At 37.3% G+C, this 26,865-nt stretch overlaps 1 protein-coding gene across 1 annotated transcript in view; it reads left to right on the top strand.

Annotated features, from left to right (window-relative positions):
* GFRAL (GDNF family receptor alpha like) overlaps positions 1 to 24,531 on the top strand; it is a 54,350-nt gene extending 29,819 nt beyond the window's left edge. Inside the window, exons 7-9 of the mRNA XM_053603584.1 lie at positions 21,793 to 21,888; positions 21,978 to 22,050; positions 24,459 to 24,531. Coding sequence (XP_053459559.1) covers positions 21,793 to 21,888; positions 21,978 to 22,050; positions 24,459 to 24,531 — 242 coding nt within the window. The remainder of the gene's footprint in view (positions 1 to 21,792; positions 21,889 to 21,977; positions 22,051 to 24,458) is intronic.
* The last annotated feature ends 2,334 nt before the right edge of the window (positions 24,532 to 26,865 follow it).

The following is a 26,865-nucleotide window of genomic DNA, read 5'->3' as shown; positions in this document are numbered from 1 at the left end:
AATTGTGAGCTCATCTCCTATTAATATGAGCAATTCTCAGTCTTTGCTAAATAAGAGAGTCACTGAGATATTAAAAATTGTCATGCCCAATAAACCAATAAAATAATATTCTATAGTGGAAGGACTTGGGGACCAGTAGGAAGAGCATCATGGTCATTTGACCAGAGCAATTTCAAAAGGCTCTATACTTTGAAGCACCCTAGGCTTAGGGTTCAATGCTCTGTGGGCACTGTCTTAAAATTCATAGTAATTTTATCTTTTTGCTTTGTGTTTTGCACATGAAATCCATTGTGACAATGGACCAGGTGAGAGGTGACTGAAGCCTCAGCTTATGTGTTTCTCCTTCCTGCCACTCCTCCTTTCCAAGGGATAGGCAGTTTCTCAGCTGCGGGCTCCCACCCGCGGATGCCCCAAGCCATGCCCAGCCCCCCATCCCTCCCTTATCCTGAGATTGTTGCCAGACATTTTCCTATTTATTTTCTAAAATGATAAAGAGCTTTCCAGTCTGTGGATGTATATTTTTTCCTCTTCTATTTTCCAATACATATTTATTATTTCTCAATAAAAATAATTTCTCAATTTTTTTTTTGCATAGCTTGACTAGTTATTTCTAGGTATTGCTAAATATTAGAATTTCTATTGAAGGTCGTATATTTTTAGGATTATATTTTTGAACTCCTTGTAATTGGACTACAGAAATTTAATTGATTTTTATACATACATTTATAGGCAGAAAAGTTGTTAAATACACTATTTATAAACTCTAACAATTTATTGAGTTATTTTAGGCTTCCAATATAGATAACCCTATGCTCTTCAATCATCATGGTTTGAACATTGAACCCTAAGTCTAGGGTGCTTCAAAGTATAGAGCCTTTTGAAATTGCACTGGTCAAATGACCATGATGCTCTTCCTACTGGTCCCCAAGTCCCTCCCAATCATCATGGTGTTTCCTTTGTTCAATGTTCATGCCTCTCCTCTCTCTCTGTCCTCCCTTCCATCCCTGTACCACCCAGTACCCACAGAAATGTGTTAACTGTGATGGTGACAGTGAGCGTCTTTGCCTTATTCGTAGATCTGAGGGGAGTCTCTCACCATGTACCATTAAATGGGATGTTTGTTAAAAGTTTTTTTGTAGCTACATTATATCAGAATAAAGAAGTGGTGTTCTATTCATAAACTGCAAATCACTTTTAAACACTGAATTTTGAATTTTATTAAAAGCTATCTTCACATTTGAAGATCTCAGGTGAAATTCATTCAGCATGTTTTAGTCATTTTCTTGTGGTAGAATAACGGTTATGGTTCTAAATTTGTTATACTACCAGAAATAGAAGCATGGCATTATTTCTAAACTCAGTCAGAAATCTCTATTTGCATCAAAAGGAAAAAAATATCCAACAACAATAAATTCAACTTACTAATTAGCACCCTGTCATTTCCCTCTCACAGCCAAATTTTCAAGAAGCGTTACCTCTGTTCGTGGTTTCAATTTCTTTAGCTCTTACAGATGGCTCCACCCACTGCCATCTTGTTTCTCGGTGTAGACCCACCACAAAAGCTGCTTGTCCGTTGGATGTGAACACATCCTTTTCAGAAATTCTAAATGTCCTTGTTTTATTAGGATTTTAAGCCACCTTCAAGAACAGTTGCTATCATTTTCTTTCTTGATAACCCTACTCCCATTGGATCTTATTCCTCTGATTATTCTGGATGCTTTTTCTCTCTACCTTGTAGGCTTAACTCATTGGGCCATTAATACTTGTGTCACAGAACTCCACTCTCAGCTCTCTGCTAAAGGAACTGGGATCTTCACCTAGTAGACCTCATCCACGGCTACAGCATCATCGCCTCTTACCTTGATTTATGATCTTTAGGGGATATCTCTCTTCTAAGCTTCAGATCCAATTATCTGTGTGCTTATTTGATATCTTATTTGGGGCTATAAGCTTGTGATATGAGAAATACATTCCAGAATCTCAGAGGCTTATTCCTCAGTAGCATAAAGTCTAAGCATTAAGAATGGTTATTTGGGGCAGCACCTGTGGCTCAAAGGAGTAGGGTGCTAGCCCCACGTGCCAGAGGTGGTGTGTTCAAACCCAGCCCAAGCCAAGAACTGCAAAAAAAAAAAAAAAAAGAAAAGAATGGTCATTCGGAGGACTAGCCTCTTTCCAACATGCAGCTCTGCCTCAGAGGAGGATCTCTTAATTCTCTCCACTTGGCTGAGGACAGGGGTGTAGAATGTACCACAGTCACCAAGCAGCCTTTTATGGTTTGGTAGTGGCAACAGAACACATCACACACACCGCTAGTCCACCTGCCCCATTTCAGTCACGTGGCCACACGCATCTCAAGTGAGGCGGGGAAGGAGAGTCAAGCTTTGTTCCAGGAGGAAAGGCAACTGTGGTTAGTAATCACCATGTCAGTCTCGGCCACATTTTAGCCTTCCTTTTGACAAATATACATTTCTTTCTTCTGTTTTCACAGAGAATATGCTTACCCCTTCCCCAAAGCAGACATCAAAGTAATTCCCAAGTTCAGATAGAGTCACAGCCACCAAAAAACTTAGGAAACCAAATGACTCATCATTCGGTGCCATGCCCCCCAAAGCAAACACCAAACACCGACACACCCACACACAGTACATGCATGTATATATAGTGTCGGGGACAGCTTAATCTCAGTGAAAATTCCTATTCAAAATAAGGAGAAATGACAGAGCGGGACACACGGTAATGAGACTCTACTGTAGGGACCGTGAAGTGTGGATTTTGTTTTGTTTTTTTTTTTTTTTTTTGTAGAGACAGAGTCAAGTGTGGATTTTGTTACACCCTAAAGCAAGTATTTGTAAAGAACCACCTTCTGTTCCTATTTTACCCTCTGAAAGGTTCTTCCTTGACTCTTTTTCTCCATGCTATATCTGAAGTGGGTGTAGGGGAGAGTATGTCCTCTTTGGAGAACATGGAGTGGTCATAGGTCAAGTTCTGTTCATACAAGTTTGAGGGAAGTTTGAGTAATTGTTTTAAAGTTTTTACAAGAAATAGATTTTTTACAGGAAGACTGGCTTGTCTGGCAGTGTAGTCTCTTAAAAATGTGTTAAGTCATCTATTTGCTCTTTTTCAGTTACATGTGTCAGCGTCCACAATAAAAAGTATTTTCTTGACTTAGTTCCCAAGTCTCCCTATGTCTTCACTTCCTCACCTCTCTCTCTGATTTAATGATTTAAACTGATCTAAAAAGTAGACTTGAGTGAAGATATTCTATCTTTATTCTGGTCTTTGCTGGACATATTTTTCAATTGTTCTTCTTCCTATTTAGGACCAAGAAGCAGTCAGCTTTTTCTAAATTACAGTCCTTATTTTAATTCTTTTATCCCTGCTTGAAAACCAACTAGTTTTTACCTTAGTTCCACTCTTCATTGTCAAAATTCTGCTTAACACAACCCAAAGAGTCCAACTCCAACTATCATTCTAGCTCTTTCAAACCTCTTTACCTATTACTATTATTGAGTAGACATCCGATCTCCCTTTTAAGCTGTACCAAATGACTTGTGACTATGAAATAAAAAGGGGTCTTTGTCTTTCCATTCTCCAAGGTGCATTTCCTCACCACCTAACCATGAAGACAATTTTGTATACTCCATGTTTATATTGTGGCAGCACCCCTATTTTAAGTCGTCAAATTTTATATAGGCCAGCAGTTCTCAACCTGTGGGTCACGACCAATGAAAATACGTCCTGCATACCAGATATTTACATTACAATTCATAACAGTAGCAAAATTACAGTTATGAAGTAGCAACAAAAATAATTTTATGGTTGGGGTTACCACACATGAGGAACTGTATTGAAGGGTTGCGGCATTAGGAAGGTTGAGAACCACTGATATAGGCTAAGATGTCACTAGCTTCTATAACTTATAACACATCAAATATCAGTAGACTGACACAATTAATTTCACACTCACATAAAATATAATTATGTAGGGAAGAGGAGGAATGGAGGGAGGGAGTTAGAGGAATTTAGGTATTACACAGGTATTTAGTGATTCCAAATTCTTCCACTGTGTGGTTTTGCCCTCTTCAAAGTTCAAAGATGACTATTCACTACAAAGATGCAAAAAAGAGAGATTACTGTGGGAATTTTTACAGACCCATCAAATGTGTTGCACATACACTTGTCTGTGGGGAAGCTGAAAAATGTAATTTAGCTTTATACCTGGTAGAAAGGAAAAGTGACTTCACTGAACAGTTAGCCAGTCTCTGCCACAAAATCCCTAATAAAACCTATAAACTGTCTCCCTAAAACTTTTTATATTTAATTATTACTCTAGTTATAATAATAACAATAATATAATAATAATAAGCCTTCAAATCTTCTTTGAATGTGGCTACTATAAATGGAACAAAGCATAAAAATGAGTTGTGCGTAGTGGCTTCTTTGGGAGCGTATAAAGAAGAGGGAGAGTGAATAGTCACTACAAAGATGTGGAGTTGAGTAGTCTTCTAATTCAGGTAACTGGAGTTTGCTCCTTGAGGGACCTTCTAAGATGTTTTGAGAAATGCATTGCAAAACTATCATCATTAAAGAAGGGAAAGAACTTAACCTTCAGATCCTCACTTCTCTGCGATGGCCCCTGGGCCTTGATTCCCTGAGACTTGCATTTAGTGTGTGCGTGGCTGCTGAGTGGAGTCTCATGTAGGTCTCATGTGATAGTGTCAGAAAAGCTGCAGAGGGAAGGTGTGAGGTCCAAGATGAACTCTCAGATTTCAGCTGCGTGAAGGCAGAGCAGGCATTTGGGGAAGCATTTTGATGTTAAGAAAGGAAGACAAATCCACATCCAGAGTAGACATGAATTCCTTTAAGGAGACATCACTGCTTCTTTCAAGTTGAAGGATTATTGTATCATCATCTGCTACCAACCTGCCAAAGTAAGGGCTTAGTACAGGTCTCTGGCCCTGCTAGGAGGGCTATACCATTCAGCACTGGCAGAACCCTGATTAGTCAGCCTACAGAGAGGGAAAGCTTTCTGTCGGGCCCACACGTAGCCGCCATCCTTGCCACCATAGTTAATCTCCTCATGCTCCTTGATTTTAGCATGGGGTGGCTGAAGAGATAGATGATTTTGCCGACCTGCACTGGATAAATTGCTAGTTTATCTGGTCATGAAGGGCCTTCCTGTAGAAGGTACTCTCTGCTAGGCATTAATCTGAGATATAAAAATCTGCCCACTTTGAGTCGCCACCATATGTCCTTCCACGTCCCTTTCTCATTTCTTTTTTTACAATCTTCCAAGTTTATTCTTTTGCCTCTCTTACCAATCATTGTGCCAATGACCATGAATTTTACTTCTAGCTACTTTTCTTACCATACTGAGAGAACAGTCAAGAGCTCACACTCTCCCTGTGGGAAGGATTTACCTTCACCAGTGTCCTCTAGGGCCACCACTAAGTGGGTGTGTGCTATGGAAGCTGTCCATTTATAGCAAGCACTGACACACTGGGTTCACCCTCCTGACAACCAATGACTTCATGTCTCTGATAATACCCAGTAGGAGCTACGGTTTCAAATGGCTAATAGTCCCCTACAATGGACAGCATGGCCTTGCTTCTCAACTCAAGGGATCTGTGCTATAATTCTTTTATTATATATTTATAAACATTCTGCCTTTAAAGCTATTGTTTTGTTTCTGGATTCAAAATGGAATCATTGAGTTACTTTTGTTTGATGCTTTACAAAGACCATACACGTTTTTAGGGGGTGATTTCTTATGTTTTGTATTTTCCAAAAATTGATGTATAAAATTGTATGGATTTATCACGCATAACATAATGTTTTGAAGTATGTATACATCGTGAAATATTTAAATCTAATTAACAAATATATTACCTCACATATTTAACACTTTTATGATGAAAACATCTCTCTTAGCATTTTCAACAATATAATAAATCATCATTAACTATAGTCACCATGCGATACAAGATCTCTTGAACTTACTCCTCCTGTCTAACTATAATTATGCATTTTTTCACCAACATCTCCCCAGCCTAAAGTAACCACCATTTCACTCTCTTCATCTGTGAGATCGAGTTTTTTCAATCCCATATGTGGTTAAGATCACGTGGTATTTGTCTTTTTGTGCTGAGCTTATTTCACATAACATAATGTCCTCCATGTTTAGCTGGATTTTTTGTAAATAGCAATATTTTCTTCCTTTTCTTTTCTTTTCTTTTTCTTTTTTTTTCAAGACAAAATCTCACTCTGTCACACTGGTTAAAGTGCCAACGTATCTTAGCTCACAGCAACTTCAAACTTTTGTGCAGGCATCCTCAAACTGCGGCCACATGAAGCGGTGTGAATTGTATTTGTTCCCGTTTTTTTTTTTACTTCAAAATGAGATGTGCAGTGTGCATAGGAATTTGTTCATAGTTTTTTTGTTTAAACTATAGTCTGTCCCTCCAATGGTCTGAGGGACATTGAATTGGCCCCCTGTTTAAAAAATTTGAGGACACCTGCTCTTGAGGATTGCTCAAGCAATCCTCTGCCTCGCCTCCTGAGTTTCTGGGACTACAGGTGCCCACCACAATGCCTGGCTAGTTTTTCTATTTGTAGTAGCGATGGGGTTTGCTCTTCTCCAGCTGGTCTTGAACTCCTTAGCTCAAGCAATCCACTTGCTTAGGCCTCCCAGGGTGCTAAGATTTCAGGTGTGATCCACTACAACTAGCCAGGATTTCCTTCTTTCATGCAGTTGAATAGTATTCCATTGTGTAACTATGCTACGTGTTCTTTATCTAGTCATACACTGATAGACAATGAGGTAGGCTGATCCCATAGCTTGGCCATTGTGAACAGTGCTGCAATAAACATGGAAAGCAGATATCTCTTCAATATCCTGATCTCATTCCCTTTGGATATACATTCAATGCTGAATCGTTTGGTAGTTCTATTTTTAATTTTTTGAGGAAACCTCATAGTGTTTTCCATAATGGCTGTACTAATTTACATTCCCACCAACAGTGTCTCACAGTTTCTATATTAAGTTTTCACTAAAGCCAGCTTGGTCCCCAACTCCATTGGTAAACATTTTTCCATTATTAATGAGGACACTGATGATCATGAAGATAATCCCCCAAACTACCGAGTGATCTTAATGGACATTGAATTTCTGGTTCTTAAATAGGACTAGTCCTCAGAAATATCTAGAGAATGTTTTTTAAACACAGGTATTTGGCTCCAGTAATCTAATTCAACAGCCCTGAGGTGCAGCTCAGAAATCTGTATTAAAAATATCACCCAGGTGGTTCTGATTTTCAACCAAGTTTGGGATCCAGAGCTCTAATCCACATGTAAAAAAAACCCAGTCACTAGCTGTAGGTCTCAGAGCCTCTTTTCACTCACACCTTTCAGGGAATGAGAAACGTCTGTGCTCAGAAAGGCAAGACTAATAAGGCTAATTCCACCTAGCTCTCAAGGTGGCCTGCATCACCTCAGTGCCCCCCGAAAAAACTGTCAGAACACCTTTGCTACTCAAATTGTGAATGAATGAAGAAGTGAATGAATGAATGTCTACCATATCTACATGGCAGCACTGTTCTTGAATACCACTGTTTTTCTTTTCCTTATAAGAACTCTCCAAATAATACAGGTTCTCCATTAAAAGCCTCAATCCTTTCTGGTTCCACTTGGGTTGGCATTTTTAATTCAAATATTTGAGCAAAAGAATCAGGAATTAACAAGACCAGGCTGCTACTGCTCACTTTAATAAAAACATTTCAAGCCCTTTATAATTTCTGCTACTTTTCCTCTTTACGGATCTACTTTTCACAGAGTCTGAGTAGTAGGAAAATATTTTACAGTTGATCCTTGAGTGGTGTCAATGCCATAAATAAGCAGTTGCTTCTAACATATTTTTGCTCTTAACTGTGTGTTTCCCCTTAATGAGCTATGATGTGGCTCGCCGTATCTGTTAATATAAGGATGACAGAAGACTGTTCCCAGGGGATTTGCAGAACCAGTTGGCTTTTGTGAAATATTAACATAAAAACTCCTAAAAATGTGTACAGTATTTTAAGACACTTAAGAGCCTTCTGACTTCTGCCTGTTTCTACTATTTAATTCCTTTTGTGATTGCCATACGTCTCACTCATCTGTCTATTGATGCCTCATCTTAGATATCAAGACGCTGGTAAGACTGTTACATTCATCTCACTTGAAAGCCTTCAGGGCAGAGACGACTCCTTCGGCTGCATTTCATCTTTGCCTTACAACATTTCATCTGTCTATTCCCAGTGAGGGGCTGGGTTAAAAAATAACATTCCATTAGTGAACATTTTTATAGAAGGTACTTGAAACACACTCACTTATACATGAGGTGTGTAACACATAGTTTTATATATTTTTCTGAAATACATAACATGTTAACCTTATTTTAAATGAAATAATTTAAAGACTGTGCAAAAAGGATTAATAATAGGCACAAACTCACTTTCATAAATTCTTAGTTTATTTTTTATTGTTATTTGATTCATGGCTGTCTCAGAACGAAAGATTATGACTGCAAATGAAACAGTGAGCTAAGTGGATTTTGAAAGATATTTCCATCACTAAAGTCTCCTTCCCCCTGGCTTTCTTGCTCTCTGTCGTGCACACACAGGCACACATGCACACTGCCTTCTATTACAGCCAATTCTTCCAAGTTAGCATTTCAGGAGCTTTATGTTAAGTTTTGGCTTTAAATAAATCACTTCATCTACAAAAACCACTGACTTTTGGTTGGTTTCTGCACAAAACTCTAATTCAAGTCCAGTTTCCTTCAAATTCAGTCCAGGTGCTAAAAAAGACTCTTGCTTTTCCAGGAAACATTCAACAGAATACCTTGAGTGGAGTCTATGTTCTTATTTATAACGTAGAGTCTAAACAGAGCAGTATTTTGTATTTTCTGGATTAAAGTGGCTCCATCGTGAATTTGTAGTCCATCAAATTCAGAGACACTCAATTGTAAATGTATGTTTTACCTCTTAGAAATCAGTGATTATTCTTTAAGCATCATGTTTTTTTATTATTTGCATTATTTTGAATTCTTTAGAGAACAGGCATGCTTGTTTTAAATAAGCAAGAAAAAGAATAATAAAAACTAATAAACTGTTTCTTTACTATTACGTCATGATACCATCAAATACAATAGTTCAGAGTCCTGGTAAATTTTATAACTTTTGGTTTTCAGCTACTTAATTCATATACAGAATTTTAGATAGTTCTTTGGATTTGGTCTTCAGGGATAAATAATGTATTTAAACTTTATTAGATTTCAAATCTAAAATATTAATATAAGAAGTCCTCTTCTTTCACTCTCCTTCTTCCTCAGCCTGACGTTTGAATTTTGACTAAAAACAATGATGAGCAACAATGCCTCGACTCATCAAGTACTATGTTTGGAATCGTCAATAAACTTCATTACATAGTACAGCCTTAGGCAATATAGCACCAATATATCTGGGTACAAATAACTTCTCCATCATATACAAGATCAGGAACCATGAACAAGTTATTTGCTCTCTTTTGCCTCAATTTCCAGACTGTGGAATGGAAATTATAATAAACATGTCTAACCTAGAGTATTGGTGCAAGTATTATATCAGTAAAGAAGTATCTGGAGCCTGGTAAAACTCAGTTAATACTAACTCTTAGTATAGATTTTAAGGGATTTGAAAATCACACAGATCGCTAATATTTGATGCAATACTGTTTTGCATAGTCATTATGATGTCACACAGGTGATGTGGGAAGACAAGAATTTCTGCAAGATGCTAAGGTGACTCCTTACATCAGTTCATATTTTGATTTTAGGGTATATGATTGAGCAGGGCAATCAGTCACAAACTATTATGCCTAAGAATCGTATCATTTCCAGTTAAAATGCAGATTCTGATTCAGTACGTCTGGAGTGAGTACTGAGAGCTGCCTTTCTAACAAGCAACTGAGTGAGGTTGCTGCTACTGATTTAAGAATCACATTTGAGTAACAATGACCTAGACAGCTTCTTAAGGTCATTTGACAAAAAAAAAAAATTACGTGTGTGTGTGTCATATTATACATATATAGTCATGGGCCACATAACCATGTTTAGATCAATGACAGATAGTGAATACAATGATGGTCCCTGAAGGTTATAATATGTACTTTTCGGTACCCTTCCTAGGTTTAGATACACAAATACCATGAGGCTGTACTTACAGTATCCGTACAGTAACTTGCCGCTCAGGTTTATAGCCGTGAGCAGGAGCTATACCATATCGCTGGTGCGTTGTAGACTATAACCTGTGGGTTTGTGTAACTAGACTCCATGATGTTCAGACAATGACAAAAGTCACCAAACGAAGCCTTGCTTAGAATATACCCTGGTCGGTATATTCATGTTACACATGAAGGTACATAATGCCCCGTCTGCTGCTGAGATAAAGACCAACCCACTTGAAATGCTGCATTGTGACAATCCAGTAGTCTGTTTTGCATGAGCACTGGGTATATCAGTATTTTGAAAGCTTTCAAGCAGATGGTCTTAAAATTTTCTAAAATTATCCTTCAGACAGTGGCTTAGAGCTGTGTATCTCAAACACAAGCTGCCTTAATACCACATGAAGGCCTTCTGATGGGATCACCACTCACAGAGTTTCTGATTCAATAAGCTTGAGGTGAAATGGGGGCTTTGCATGTGTCCCAAGTGCCCCGGAGATGCTGGGTTTGCTTGTCCAGGTATCAGTGGTAAGAACCACTGCTTTAGAGCATACATTGACTTTTTCCTGAAAATTGGCCAGAGTCTGGCAATGTTCACTTACGTGAAGCATCAATATGGGATATACTACTGTACTGCTATATGAGGAGCTTTAGCATTACTTTCTTTCTTTGAGGTACCATGCCTAGTATCATGATTCTTAAATGTTTGTAAATTTGCTTACCAAGTCGGTGGAACAAAAGATATTACAAATTCCCATTTATCCCCATACAATAAAACACCCTTAGACTCAACAGCAAGAGAGGCACTGGTTTTGATTAAAGAATAGTGAGGTGATGCCTGCTTTTTATTAAGTATAAATTATTGCTATATCCCAGAAGCATTAGTATCAAGATTGTCATGTAATAAACTTGAAAAAGTAGACTCAGAACACTGGAAGATTTCTCACTGGGCCCACCATTATATTGTTCACATTGATAACAACTGATTGGATGGATAAAAGTCAAGAGTCAGAAAACACATGAACAGTGTCATCACTTAATTTTCAGCATACAACACAATGTTCAGAAAGAAGTGCAGTGTGTCCGCTCGACACTGAGCGAGATTAGGCTTGGAGGTTACTTTTTTGAGCATCCAACTTGAAACCTGGATATACTCAAGTAAGTCATATTTTTCATAGTAACTTTGACAACTTAGAGGACACTTTGGTCCTGGTGGTTGAAATTTACATCAGAACTTTGCAAATAGGAAAATCTCAGGCCCTTAAGTTCATTCCAGATTTGTTTATCTTTCTCAAAGTAATAGTAAGTCAGACTCAGCTACCAGACTGGACCATGTGGAATGTCCCAACTTCCTTAAAGGCAGACCTAGTGCTGGCCTGGAGGGACCTGTCTTCAGAGTAAAGAGGTGGGGCCTGTGGACAAGGTTCCCTGTGCAATTGGCTTTACATTTGATGTCACTTCTGAGGCAAAGCAATGGCTGTCAGGTGTTTGTGTTTTCAAACACAGTATCACCTGCTTCAAAGACGCTGCAGAAAGAGTGAATTACTAATGGCCAGAAGCAGATTTTTCAAATATTGGATTGACAGTAATAGTATCGGGATCTGAAAAACCCTGGAAAATAATCATACCATGTAACCAACAGCAAGGAAAGTTTTTGCATCATGTCAATATTATGAAATGACCTAGAGAACACTGGAGCTACAAAGGATACGACATCTTTAAAATGGAGGTTTAATAAACATCTAAAGATACTACTTTCCCTTTTAAAACTACATCCTGACCATGATTGCTGGATGATTTGTCTTTCGTTAGCTCAAGATTTTGAGATCTAATTGTATGCTTACTGTATGTCAGACGCTATTCTATTCATTTTGTATGCCTTAATTAACTTAATTTGTACAAGTGAATAGGTCTTCTTTCTTTTACCCAGAAAGACAACAGAGCCAGAATTTAAACCAGTTTTTGACACAAGAAGCTATGATTTTAGCCACCATAAAATGCTGATCTCACTTTATAATGCAAAATTTACAATTATCATTTAATTATAAATGTTCCATCTCCAAGGGGACAGGTAGCTATATAAAAAGAGATTCTGAGAAGTGTGCTGATGTAAGGCAATTGGGTATAATATGAAGAACAAAAGCCTAGGGAACAGGTTCTAGCCATAATTCTTCCTCTTGGTATAGTAGAAATCAGTTGTTCTCTCCCTAGACCTCAGATTTCTTACATACTAAATTCTGGTAATGGTTTCACAGAAATAGATGATATCTGATATTATGTGTGTCCTTATCTTCTTGGCTAGCTAAGTGAGGTTAAGTTTGAGGCCAGAACATTTTAGCAAACTCTGCCTACAAACAGGGCCACCTCTGGAGTGATTTTTAATGCCAAAAGACCAGTAGTTTACAATAATTTTCCCTTCCTATGATTATACTAAGATTTTAAGAAAGCCTGTATTAGTTCCTTATTTGCCCTTGGAAAAATACTCATTCTTTCAGAGATCTAAATTGAGGTTTGGTGAAAAAGAGTTTGTCTGGCTCTAGATTACCTTTGGTGGCTTTATTTTTCAAATTTAAAAATTTTCAGCTTATAAAATGTCCTAGACTCACTAAAAAATCACAATAAGGCATGTTTCCTTGCCTCTACTACTTGGGTGTTTAAATCTATAAAACCGCATATTTTTAGCCAGAAACCAACGATTCTCACCTAATAACGTTCAAAATATGATGTAGAACTTTCGCCATCTACAAATGTAATATGTGGGACGTTATTGCCACTTTGAGCAGGCACTATTGTATATGTGTGTGATTTAGGCGATTATGTGTCTGTTGGCCTTTGTTTGGGTAAGTATCATACATACATATAGGGAAGGAATCATTACCTGTGTTAATTTGGGTCATTTAAAACCAGATTACAGGGAGCAACCCAATTCCTCCAATCTTTTGAAGATTTGACTAACAGGAGCAGCAAATCTGACTCCACATTCCCCAATTTGCTGGCTGAATTCAATCAGACACTGAATTAACTGGTAGGTTTTACCTTAGGATCTAAAAAACTCAAAACTCACTCAAAAGAAGAGATATGGGGGGATGGCCCCTTAGAGATGGAGCCCCTGCCGATGAGACAAATGCTAGCTTTAGTCTCACCATTAGGTTTACTTGCACACAAAAGTTCCATAAAATCCAGCTGGTTCAAATTTTATCTGCAGACCTGAAACCCAGCAAATCTATCTGGCTTGGCTTGCTATTTTGCAGAAAATGCTTCACACTGGTGTAATCTGGAAATACGGAAGTGCACAATCCCTCCACCGAAACAACAGGATAACAGCTGTCTCCTACCTTCCCTTTCTCCCCACTCCACTCTTAAAGGCTGATGTGTCCTAGTGGGGGGGGAAGTCTGTCATGGAACATGAAATGTTGCATGCATCATCCTCGGCTATCTTTGTTGTTTGCTCTAGGCCGAAAAAGAAAGATTAATGAGTTGCCGTTGATGAGTGAGCATTGATGCCTCGCATTTTGGCATTGGTAGAAAAGAAAAAACACATTTCAGATTCTGGAGGGAAATACACAGGAAAACAACAAAACAAAACTGGTACAATCCGAACAATAACAATCTTCGTTCTGTGAAAGCAGTGTTATCTTTTCCATTTTCCACTCTTGGGCTTTCATTGGCTTCATACAATCCCCTTGCTGCCTGTAATTGGGGCTGGAGTTAGTGCCAAAGCAGCATAAAATAAGCAGTGTTTCCTCTGTATTTTCTGTGCATTGTGATTGTGTATGTGAGCTCATAAAAATCATTTATTATGAGCATGTGTATTCATGGCTTAAAGAGCCAAATAGTCTTGTGATAACAATGTCATAGCATCAGATGTATACCCATTAAAAAACAAGTGTGGGCACTTAACAGTTACTCACTGGCACCTACAAGTTGGGATATCACCTGAAAGGGGGATTCCTTAGGAAAAAAAGAATGTTTAGCACTTAGACAAATAAAGCGCCTTCCATGAGATAAGTGAGCAAGGAGGAGAGATTTGTTAAGAATCCATTGATGGTGGTAACAGTTCATCTTCTGTAAGTATCAGATTTTCTTAAATCATCTGCAGCGTTCTTTTAGTGAGTTTATGAAAATCCTTTATAGCACTGCAAATATCAGTAAATATTCTCTCAGGCTGTGAGTTCCGAGAATGTTCTAGGATTACGTTTGTATCTTGTAAACTGTAAAAATGGGCACTACATAATTTTTATTCTTCTCACCCATTACTCTCTGAAAAGCATCTATTTAGGGCATATGGTACAAATTACACTAAACGGGTTAGTTTTCCAACTAGAGAAAACAGGGCAGAATGGGTGAAAGTGTCTCTTGGCACACAGGAGCCCTTAGTGGTTTTTTTTTTTTTTTTTTTTTTTTGCAGTTTTTGGCCGGGGCTGGGTTTGAACCCACCACCTCCAGCATATGGGACCGGCGCCCTATCCCTTTGAGCCACAGGCACCGCCCTCTTCGTGATGTTTTGAGAGTGTGCCTCTGTGACAGCCACTATTCTCTTTCCTATTAGTTTCTGCATTAGGGAGGAATGGTTTCCTTTAGCTGACACTGAGTCTGGACACTGACGTTTCCCAGCCACCAATAAGCTCCAAGTTTGTCATAACTCTGGAACTGACGTCCTACCATTGCATGAACACCTGAGTCAGGTGGCCCAACCCTCCCTGGAGACACAGGACATTATTTTTCAAAACAAGTTGGTTGCAAGAGGTCAAGGCCCACTAGTTGGGAGTCAAGGCGATCTGAAGGAGGGAAACCACAGACATCAGTTTTTCCAAGGCTTTTCCAAAGGGTGACTTATCTTCATGATACACTGCTGCGTGCCACTGGGCTCTGGAGGAAAAGGTGCTGCTCTTGATATTTTATGTTCCCAGGCCAGCCGTGATTCAGTACCTGCCTCATGATCCACCCACCCTTTCTAGTGTAACAGACAGTCTAACCTCACAATGGTATTTTGTTTAACATACATCTGGTAGTTATTACATGGAAAATGTATACTAAGCATATGTCTACAACCCTAATAACTACTTCCAACACTTCTGCAGGGCTGCTTCGACTCAATTTCTCTCACTGTTCTTTGGCCCAAACTACCATTCCAGCACCCCTACCCTGAAATGGAAACATTGTTGCTTTTAATTGTTTCTGTTCTTTTAATACTACCAGGTAGCTGAAAGGGAACTTTTGAAGTAGTAACATCTCTTACTGATCCAATTATTTTTTTTTTCAATTTGTAAAACAGGCTTAGCAGTTATCATCCCCGTATCTGGTTATTCTCCACCAGTTGCTGACTTTCTTAAAGGTCTTTTATCTATTAAACATAACTCTCCAACCTCCCATTCTCCCTGACCCTTTCCCAATTCCTCTCTCTCATTAAGGACTTCAATTCCAGCAGCCTAACATCATGTGGTTTATAAACGGATTTCTCTCTTTCACCCCCCAAAGTTACGTACTTTCCTCTCTTTACCAATAGTCTGCACCCTGAGTGTACATTGAAAGTATCAAGAGAGCTTTATGACATTATGGGTGTCCAGTACGTTTTCTCTGCTTCTCTCTTGACCTATTAAATCAAAACCTACAGGGATAGAACCCAGGAATATTTATTTAGTCTTAAATAATCCATAGTTAATACTGATATGTACACACCAGTGAAGCAGACTTTGTCAATTAAAAAAAAAACTTCTGTAATCTATAGTATGTCTACAACAGCAAGGTACGTTACATGTCTTGGCACATTTGACCTCGTGATAAACCAATAAGTATTATTATTCTAATTTTGTAGCAAAGAAAACTGAGACACAGAAGATATAAGGAAAAAAAGGGAAAAATAGTCCTCCAGGTCATAAATTTAGCAAATTTTGGAACAGGGTCTTGAATCCATGGCTTGAAATCAAAGTCTGCCCATTTCCCACTATATTCCTCCTCCCTTCACTCTGCTGTCTCGCTATACTAGTATCTGCTTAGGCAGAATAACAGGACTAATTAGCTAATGGGATGTGTGGTTGAAAGAAAGGGAAATTCAAGGATGATTTCCAGATTATCTGAATGATGTGGATGGGATGTATCATTTATTGAGATGAGAAACAGTGAGATAGAGTCACTTAATAAGAAGAAACCTAAATTCGGTTTAGGACTTATTTAATTTGTGATGGCTATAAGATGCAAGTGAAGATCTCAGGAAGGCAGTTGAACACAAATCTGTAGTTCACTTAAAATCATTGCAAAATTGAGGTCACTTGGTGAGGATATTCGATTTCTTCTTATTACAGGGAAGGGGCGGGACGGAATGTTGGAACATTCCACCATTCAGAGAGTGGAGGACAGCCATATAAGCTAACAGGAAAGAATAATGAAAATGACCAAGTAGGCATTAGGGACCCTGAAAGAATAATTTCAGCAGAATAGTGGATCAAAACCTGTTTGGAAGGGTTGTAAAGTAAAATGAGGTGAGAAACGGAGACAGTTATGTAGATGACTTTTTTCAACAGTTGGCTAATGAAGGATAGTCACAAAAGACAGTTGTAGCATCGATATTTTAATGGAATAGTATAGAATTCTCTCAAGATTGCTAAAAATGTGCTACTGAAGTAACAGGATGTTTCTTGAACCCTCATCTTTGCAGGGGTTACTGAGTGTTGATGGCAACGTAGCAAACACGGTGTATGCTTTCAGCACATTTAACAAGATTGAAAAGACACGTGTGAATTACCTTTATATCCCCCATGCCCTTCAATACTAAATACTCACTACATACTTGTTGAAGAAAGATGAAGAAGGAAGGGAGAAAAGAAAGGAAGCTGGGAGGGAGGAGAGAAAAAAAAATCAGAAAGGAATCCCTTCTTGAATCCTTGTTTTCCCTTCCGTTCTCATCGCAATTGTGCCTTCTTTCTCACAGAGGTCCCCAAGAGCTCTGTTAGCTTGTTACTCCTTTAATACTGGTTTTGTCCTCCAAGCTATCTTGTATATGTCAGTATCACAAGACACTGTGAAAATACAGTATCACTGTATTTTACAAATACAAAGACCAAGGCTCAGAAACATTGTCAAAATCCTTTGTTCTTCTGATATCCCTAATCCAATAATCAAGATGATTATTTTTCAGTCATCAGTAAACAAACTTGACTGTTAGACTTAATCTCCAGGCCAAAGAATTGCTTAACAAATTCTTATTGATTTGGTAACCATATGCACTTCAGCTGGGTACTTAGCTTATGTTTTAAGAAATGATTAAAAATATGTGATTGATATGAAGACATTTAACTAATGTCAATCAAAGATAAAGAAAAAACTAAACGTTAAATAGAATGTTTACATATTACACAATCGTACACTCCACAGTGACAGATGCATTTCAAGTGTGAAATTTGCTAATACATTCTTCTCATCCTTTAGGTCTGTGGTTTCTAACCACCCCCCAGGCCACGGACCAGTACCAGTCCATGGCTGTTAGGAACGGGGTCCCAGAGCAGGAGGAAAATGGCGGTTGCTGGGCCAGCAAAGCTTACTCTGAATTGACAGCCCCTCCCCCTCATTCTCATCAGCGCCTGTATCGTACTGGAAACTGTGCATGTGAGGGGTCTAGGTGGCAGATCCTCATGAGAATCTAATGTCTGGTGATCTGAGGTAGAGCTGAGGCGTGATGCTCGTGCTGAGGAGCATCTACAAACACAGATTATCATTGCAGAGAGGTTTGACCACACAGAAGCCATAAGTCAATTTCTTGCAGACTTCTATCAAAACCACCCTGCCCCAAGGCTGTGGATCCATGAAACTGTTCCCTGGTGCTAAAAAGATTGGGGACTGCTGCATTAGACAACTGCATGGGCATGGCATTGTGATAGCCTCACTATATTACACATGAGTCAAGAAAGTTACAACAGCATTAATGGGAGAATTAACAACACATTTCATACATTTATATTCAGCGGTCCCAAGCAGACTTGCAAATTTTTATGCAGCAAAGATTTATTTCAATTATGCTCCTTATTTTTCCATTTCAAAACTCAATAACTTACAAAACTTTCTGGATCATCTCATCATTTCCAATACTATGAAGTTTTTCCTAAAGGTATTACTTTCCTTTATTTTTTCCTTACTTCCTTTCCCTTAGTTTTCAATCAGCCCATGAAAAAAATTATATAAGCTAGCTGGATCAATTTTTACACATTTTCAAAGGATAGTAATTAGTGAATTATTCAATTTCAGAGGAAAACATCAGAAACCTATCTTGAAAGTCAATGGTATTGTCATATATATTTTTGCACTAAAAACATTCTGTACATTAAAAACTTCCATATATATAGCACAGTTATAAAATTTGTAAAACACAGTGCAATTTTTTCCAATCTTATCTTACATTTGTCTTTATTCTGAGCTTACCTAAGTGCTTATGTTATTTAATGGCTGGTAGAAATTATTGTTCGGTTTGGGAAACTTTTCTTTTTTCCATTAAACTTATTCGAGATACAAGAAGTTTTCTCCCCCAATTGACTCTTCTAAATTATGTTTCAGTTAAAATGAAATAAAATTTCACTAATTTATAGTTTGCAATTATTTTCAATTTCTACTTCAAGTTATTATATTTCAAACATTCTGATATTTATTTTTAAATCATTGTTCTGTCTTTGATATGCCACATCTTTTATGATGCATGTACCATTTCATATAAATTATACAAAATAGTTTTCAGTTCCCATCAGTTCTCAGTCAATGTTGCATAAGAATTTTTGCAGAAGAAAAAGAAATCATCATAACTCTGCAGCTCATTTGGAGAGAGCACTGTTTAAATTGTTCTAATGCTAGGTTGAAATTAATCTTGATTTCCCATCAAATGTACAGGGATTTTACAATATAGTTCATAATAGTGTTTAATTCCTCCAGGGTAAAAGTTAAGATAAACAAATCACTGACAGTGTTTATCTATAAATACAGCAGATGGCGTGGGACTGTGGTTAGTTTTCAAGCTGCCTACTTTAATTTCATGGTTATAAAACACCAGAAACCTCACTGTTTATAAAAGGTAGGAAAGAAACTCCATTGGGCTTCAGTAGCCAAGAAACCCTCAGTAACATTAATCTCTCAAACTGATATTTGGCAACCTCCTAGGGTGCAATATTTAAGATTGTGGATTGATTGCTAGACGCATTTAAATTTTCACTGGGATCATTAGCTAGCATTTCTGTCATTGATCTATTGTGACTTTGTTAGTGAGTTCCATGTGAGTGAAATTTAGTGAATGAGAGGATTCTTTCTAAACTTCGTCAGGTGAATGTTTAACAATTCTTTGAAGAAATTACATACATTAAAGCTAGCCTAGTTTGTTAGAATAGTACTTTTGGTGTGGAAACATGAATTGCGATATCTAATTAGACCAAATGTACTTAGGGATAGAATTTAAAAAGGAAAACTGATTAACTATTTTCACAATTAGTCAGCTAACGCGTATTGTATACAATTACATTTAGGCAGTGAATCTACCTAAAGCTTTACAAAATGCCATAGAATTTTAAAGGAAGCAAAACCATTTATTCTTCAGATTCTGAATTGATTTAAATATAAAATTTTATTTGTGATCATTTATTACACTAAACATCTATATGCTCAATTTGATTAAAGTTAATTCTTCCCCAAAGGACTATAATTACAAAAGACAGTATTATCTGAAATTGTTCAATTTTTCCATACCATCTTTATAATGAATAACTAAACATATTTTATAATCATAAAAGCTTAAGAAAAGAATAACCAGTTCTATTTCTTTTACATTCTGAAGAGCTTTATTTTTAAGTTTCTAAGAAGGGAAGACTTCTTACATAGATGATAAAGCCACTATGAAACTTGTGAACTAAAAATTCTTTAACTAAAAATGCCTTGTTTTAGAGTTCAGACTCCTTGAGATTGAATTTTCTAATGACAAAGTCCTCCTTGATTACTTGTCTAGTCTTGGATGGCATTGCTTCTCCCTGCCTCGCCCTGAGAGTTTCATTAGTAAAACTCCAATCTCCCCATCTGCTGAGCATACCTAACATAGAGCTCAAACATTTTGGCTTCCAAGGAGCTGTGTCCTGAACAGCAGCAGCCCTGGGTGGAGAGATGATCCCATGATCAGTTTGGTAATATAGTCATGTAACACATGATATTACAGTCAGCAAGAGACTGCCTATGACAGTGGCCCAATAAGTTTATAGTACCTTATTTTTTACTGTAATTTTTCTATATATAGTTATATGAATAGTTACTATTGTGTTATACATGTCCACAGTATTAAATATTACAGCATTCTCAACAGTTCTGTAGCCTAGGAGCAGTAGGATATAACATATAGCCTAGATACATGGTAGGCCATACCATCCACGTTTGCAAAAGTACACATTATAATGTTTACACAAAAATTCAATCATCTAACCTTGCACTTCAGGGATGCATAACTATCACTCATCTCCATTCCTTCCTGCTCAGAGCCTATTATTGGATATAATATCTCACTATTTGATACATTAATTTCTTTAAACAACTGTCAGTTCATATATAGACATCTAAGTCTCAAAAAACATGAAACATCTTTAACAGAGGACAGCAAAGCCTTTCTCAAGTGGACTTTACTTCATTTCCCTTTGTTTTCTCTTTTATGCCTCAAAGCTGACCTTAATGTTCATCATCAAAGAAATTGGTGTTGGGTTATTGATATGTTTGGTGATTTCACTTTCAGGTTATGTATAAAAATCACTTAAGATAGGCTTCTCAATGAAATTTACCTATAACATCTTTTTGCCTTTAAAGTGGGAAAGCAAATGACTGTGTCCTCACGGGGAAAGATTCCTTTTTAAAAGCTGACTGCTATGAAACATGTTTTCTAGAGTTATGGTAGAAACCTCTGGCTCTGTGTTTTTCAGAAACGTGCACAGGAAAACTAGGACCTCAGAATGACCAGGAGTGGCAGGTCTATAGTGGCACAAAAATCGGTAACCGTAGGAAGTGAACTAGTTGGGGTGGGGAGCAGGGGAGGAGAAAGGGATACAGGACCGAAGAGATAAGCAAAGCCAGTTATCCTGGTGTCCAAGTGGAGGGGCACACAGAGTATTTGATTCAGGGGCTCTTCTTCAGGGGACTCATAAGTACCCTGGGTCTTAGGGAAATGAGATACGTCGTATCCTCAAAAGTGCATTAAACAATCGTTCTTCTAAAACAGGGATCTTTTTCAATAGGCCAATGAGTGGCCTAAAATTAACTTTCTTTCATTTTCCTAGTCTATATATAAGATATGAGTTATCATATAAAATGTAATCATTTTTATAATCACGGTTTGCAGAGAAAAAGTCTCTCTAGGGAAATTACCTGATTTAAAGGGAAAAAACAAGCTGCTAAAATTTATGTTCCCACTTTCACCCAAATCTACTAGATTTATTAAAATGATGTCATGGAAATAACTTGCCACTTTATAATAGAAAACAAGTTAGAACCCAAGAAATCAAAATAATGCATAATATGTAAATACTTTATCTCATCTTTATTATTTCCTTTCAGACTATCCAGCCCTGACTAACGTCAAAGGCATTGCATTGTATAAAAGAAAACATGCGAGGGAAATCACTTTAACTGGATTTCCTTCCCCCTTCAATGGTCAGTGGACATCAATCCTTTATGACATCTTTATTATTCATTCCCTCTGAAACACCAGTGACATTATTTTCATAATCTTTTGTTCCTAGGAGAAGTAATCTATGCTATCACGTGCATGACAGTCACCTGTGGAATCCTTCTTTTGGTTATGGTCAAACTGAGGTAACTGGATATAACTCAGAGGGGAAGGGCTGGAGGGGGACTCACTTAGCCTTGTTAAAACGTGTGGCACAGGGCTGAGCTCACCAAGGGCCTGAGAAGAAAAGCATCTTCTCTAAGACAGTAGTCAACTTTTACTACGTGGCTTGAGTCTGTAAAACTGTTACTCTCAATCTTCATATGGAAGGGAAATGTGATCATAGGAGATTTTTTTTATGTTCTGTTTTACAAGCACATATGCATCGTATCTTCCTTCCAATTTCACTGTTATCAATCATTGTTATCAATCATTGTTATCAATCAATCGCCCCTGGAAGTCCCACAAAATCCAGCTTGAACTTTGCTGCCTTTCTTATTCAAACTGTTTGCAGCAGTGGCGAGCTTACATAACCAACCAAGCTTCATATAGTATATAGTTATCCGAAGATTTAGTCTTTGTTCTACTTTCTTACATGCTGATGAATTTTGTTCATGTTTTAGGATACAATTATTGAAAGAGACATTATACCGAGTTCCACGGAGTACCCATAGAAAGATATTACCATTGCCTGATATTAATTTACTCTTTCCAAATCCTGGCTGCCTTCATGGCTGGAATGCAGTAATGGTCCGGCAGACATGTGAGACTTTATCATTATGGATGCATCACTTTCTAGATTGCTAAGTGTTTAGGGCATAAATTTTTTCCTTTTATTTTGTATTGACAAATAGATATAAAACAGTATACCTTTGCTTACCTTATAACAAAAAAATTACATCATATTTAAACATCGGTCATGTTCATTCATTTATTCATCTTACATATGTGTGTAATTTGAGTATCATGTATGTTAATGAAGAAATATGGAAGTATGCTTACATACATATGTACATATATGCAACACACACACATAAACCATGTTTTTTAGTAGTATTGGGACTACAGGTGAGCAGAAGCAGTGGATGTTTCTCTTACTTCATGACTCCTGATACCTAGAGAGGAAGACTGACCCAGTCAGCTACAGACCCACATGAACACATTGCTTCTCCAGAAGTCTCAGACTTACAGGTCTTGACTACCAGGCAAATAAAATAAAAGATTGATGTTGAGAGGTGTATGGCTATACCAAGGAGTTGGGTATATAATGCGTATTTACACTCTGCTAAGTACACTCAAATTAATCTATTTTTAAACACAATTCTAACTTTAAAAAAAAGTATATATTCGTTGGATCCAACCCCTCTAAATATTTAATTTGATGTTAACCAAAAACTGGTAACAAAACAAATGGCTTTTCTCCAAGGCCTTAAAAGTTGTAATTGTGTGAGAAGATATTTCATGAGTTCCAAGATAAGATTTGAAGGCCAAACAATTAGAGTGTATTTCTAAGGGGAAAAAAAAATAGCATTTGGTATTTATTAAACTTTGCATTGTTTGATTTAAAATATTTGAGAGAACGGTTCAGTTACTGCCTAGATATTGCCTGCTGGACGTATTGTTTCAGAGTATCACAGACGGTTTTCTGGGCCCCCATAGATCTCACTCTGATGGGGCTCCATCTTTACTTCCTAGCCATACATATAATCTATAAAGTTTACTTCTGTCACCTAGGCCCATGAGTTTCTCCAGCTTACCTTGTGCTCTAGGTAAATAAGGTACATGCTATGCCCAATTCCCTATGTCTCTGCTTTAATTTACCTCTTTTCTCACCTACATAGAAAACATTTCCTTTTTCTGGATGACAGTGGGAGTGTTACCATTACAGATAAAAATCTTGAATTTCATGTGTATTATAAAGTAAGTTATGCATACTATTAAGTACAGTACAGCTGGTTGCAAATTATTTTTCACACAATCGAAAATAATCATGATGTGTAATCTGAAAGTTCTAGACCCAAGGTTAGGTACCTGACAAAAAGAAATGCCATCATGGAAAGAAAAAAAAACAAAACAAAATCATCATCAGCAACATGCTACCTCACCTCTACATATAAATAATGCTCCCTACTAGGAGAAGGCCGATTGTCATTTCAGCCACTGATTGTTCACGGACCTGGTAGTCAAGTTGAATCCACGTGAATGGCCATCTTTAGGATAGATTAAGATATTTGCATCTGTTCCATGTTGTGCTAAGTGACAACAGCCTTACATCTTCAAAGAAGTTGTCAAAGAAACAAATAATTCAAAGCTTAACTATTTGAGAGAAGAAAGGACTTTTTTTCTTTTGATTATTACTTGGAAATCATAATTACATGCAGGACACTCTTTAGAAACACTGTAGAATATTTAACCATTGGGAGTTCACATTCATGAACTTGATTATTTTTTCCCTCCAGGCACAGACCCCATCCAAAAATATAAACACTCACAAGCACAATTGTAAAATTTTTAAATTGGCATAGTGTTGACTTTGACTTCTACTTTTATATAGAACCTCCAGAATATCGAGTCAAACAAGAGATCCGGCACTGCTCCAAATTCCTGGAGGACTTGTGATTCATTAAGAGTTGACGATCATTAACAGTTGCTTTCTTTCAAATAAGCCTTGGCAGCCAGTCCAGGGAACATCCTACCCATCTTAAAGAAGGGAAATGCTAGCATGTATTTAATGATATTGCATCATTAATTGTAATAATGTAAGGTGTCATAACATGGCATGATAATGTTAGACTTATTTTTTCTTTAAAAAAAGTCAAAAAATATATATACTTTGGCATCTTTTACTATCCTGGTACAGAGTTAATGTTTCCCTTGAAGGCAGAAAGTGTTATCCCCAGTTACATTTTTCATGATTTTCATGATGAATATGGATTCATGTGATATTAATTAGTTGCAATCATAATATGGCATATTAGACTAAGAAGGGTTTTTTCCTGATTAATTTTATAAATTCCCCTTAACTTGGCAAAAAGGAAATGTTAATAAAAATAGCCAGTATATTTAGTTGTGTGTTCTCATCTATTTCCAAATCATTAGTCAAGGCATTAGTATTACCATTAAATTCCTACATATATTTGGTTAAATGATGAGCCTTAAAAATCAGAAGTGATATCTTAAATTTTTACAATTTGAACACTGTTGAATTTTACTTTAACTTGTCTTCAGTTAATTACCATAAAGATCAAAAGCAATTACATTGGCTGAAAGAAGTTAATGTCTGTTTCAATATTGATGTATTTTATTTATGAATTTAATTTCTATATGCTTATTATGAACATCTGTAATAATAAAGTAACAGGATCATTGTTACTTTCAGTTTCCATACTGTGACTTTTAGCTTGATTTGACATCAAAGTATAAATTATGACTAGAAAATTGTAGAAAAAAATGCTTATTAGATAAATGTTTGAGACGTATATGCTTTTCAATTGTCTGCAATCCTACTGGTACCCATTGCTCAGAATAACCACAAGGTTGTGTTATCTCTAGTGACACAAAGACACAAATATTCATTAACATGATACTGTGCTAATAATTAGTGACATATTTATAATTAAAGGTCAAATAGTTTCTGCTCCTTTGGTCTCAATTCTTTGCTGTTCACTACACTTTGGAATCAATTATCTACATTAAACCTGTAGTTCGCATTTGGCTGTGTTTACTCGGAGTAATTGAATACCATCCTTTATCTTTTAAAACAAAGAAGAATAATTCAGTGAGTCACAGATGTCCCTCAAGGAGTTCTACATACAGTATTTTAGTGTCTGTGTAGAGGGTTAACGTGAAGAGAATGCAGGGGTTTCCAGCAAGAATAAGCAGGCAGAGCTATAGGAGAAAGCAGAGTCAAGCATTTTGGGAACTCTAAAGAGCCACCTGCCTCAGTAGAGGGAGTCCAAATTGAGAACACTCAGAATATAAAGCTGACAATCTAAGGGCCTTCAAATGCCAGGAAGCCATAAAGGTGGATTGTGGGTCTCCTTGGGACATGGTCCCACTCTCCACCCTCATTTTACACTCTTCCGTCCCCTGGGAAGCCTTTCCTAACTTCCCTCCCTGCCCAGAACCGGGTACCCTTGCCCACTGCTTCCCTGGCACCTGTGTTCCCGTATCTTAGACTACTACAACTCATTTGTAGCCTCTTCCTTTACTGTTTTCCTCTAAATTGTAAGCACTTTAACTGAGTCTCCATAAATTGTAAACTCATCTCTCCTTACCATGCCTTAACACAAAATGTATTCTTAACAATTATTTGCTAAATAAATTGCTACACTTGGAAGGCTACAAAGTGCCCAAGATAATTTTAAACAAGAAAGTGTTATTATCAAATATTTGAATTAAAAAAAAGGTGTGTTACCAAGCGTAAACAGTTGACTGGTGAGGGCTAAAACTGATGATGAAGACACTGCTTGAAAATGTACTGTAAAGGTTCGGCTGGGTGCAGTGGCTCATGCCTATAATCCCAGCAATCTTGGAGGCTGAGGCAGGTGAAGGGCTTGAGCTCAGAGTATGAGACCAGCCCAAGCAAGAGCAAGATCACATCTTTAAAAATAGCTGGGCATTGTGGCCAGGTGTCTGCAGTTCCAGATACTTGAAAGGCTGAGGCAAGAGGATTGCTTGAGCCCAAGAGTTTGAGGTTGTTGTGAGCAACGGCACTCTACCAAGGACTACAAAGTGAGACTCTGTCTCAAAAAAAAAATACTGCAAAGTTAATAAATATTGGAAACCTGTACTAATTCATTTCTTCAAAACTTATTTGAGCATACACTATATATCAGCCACTGTGTAAGGACAATTCTGAAGAAAATCCTCTTTGACATTTGAAAAACAAAGTAAACAAGATGGTTTTCAATGGTGATCTATGCGATGAAGAAACGAATAGGCTGGAGTGATAGAGGGAT

Source organism: Nycticebus coucang, chromosome 9 (genome assembly GCF_027406575.1).
Source record: "Nycticebus coucang isolate mNycCou1 chromosome 9, mNycCou1.pri, whole genome shotgun sequence".
Taxonomy (NCBI): Eukaryota; Metazoa; Chordata; class Mammalia; order Primates; family Lorisidae; genus Nycticebus; species Nycticebus coucang.
The sequence above is the reverse complement of the archived record's forward strand: the minus strand, read 5'-3'. Positions and strand labels throughout refer to the sequence as shown.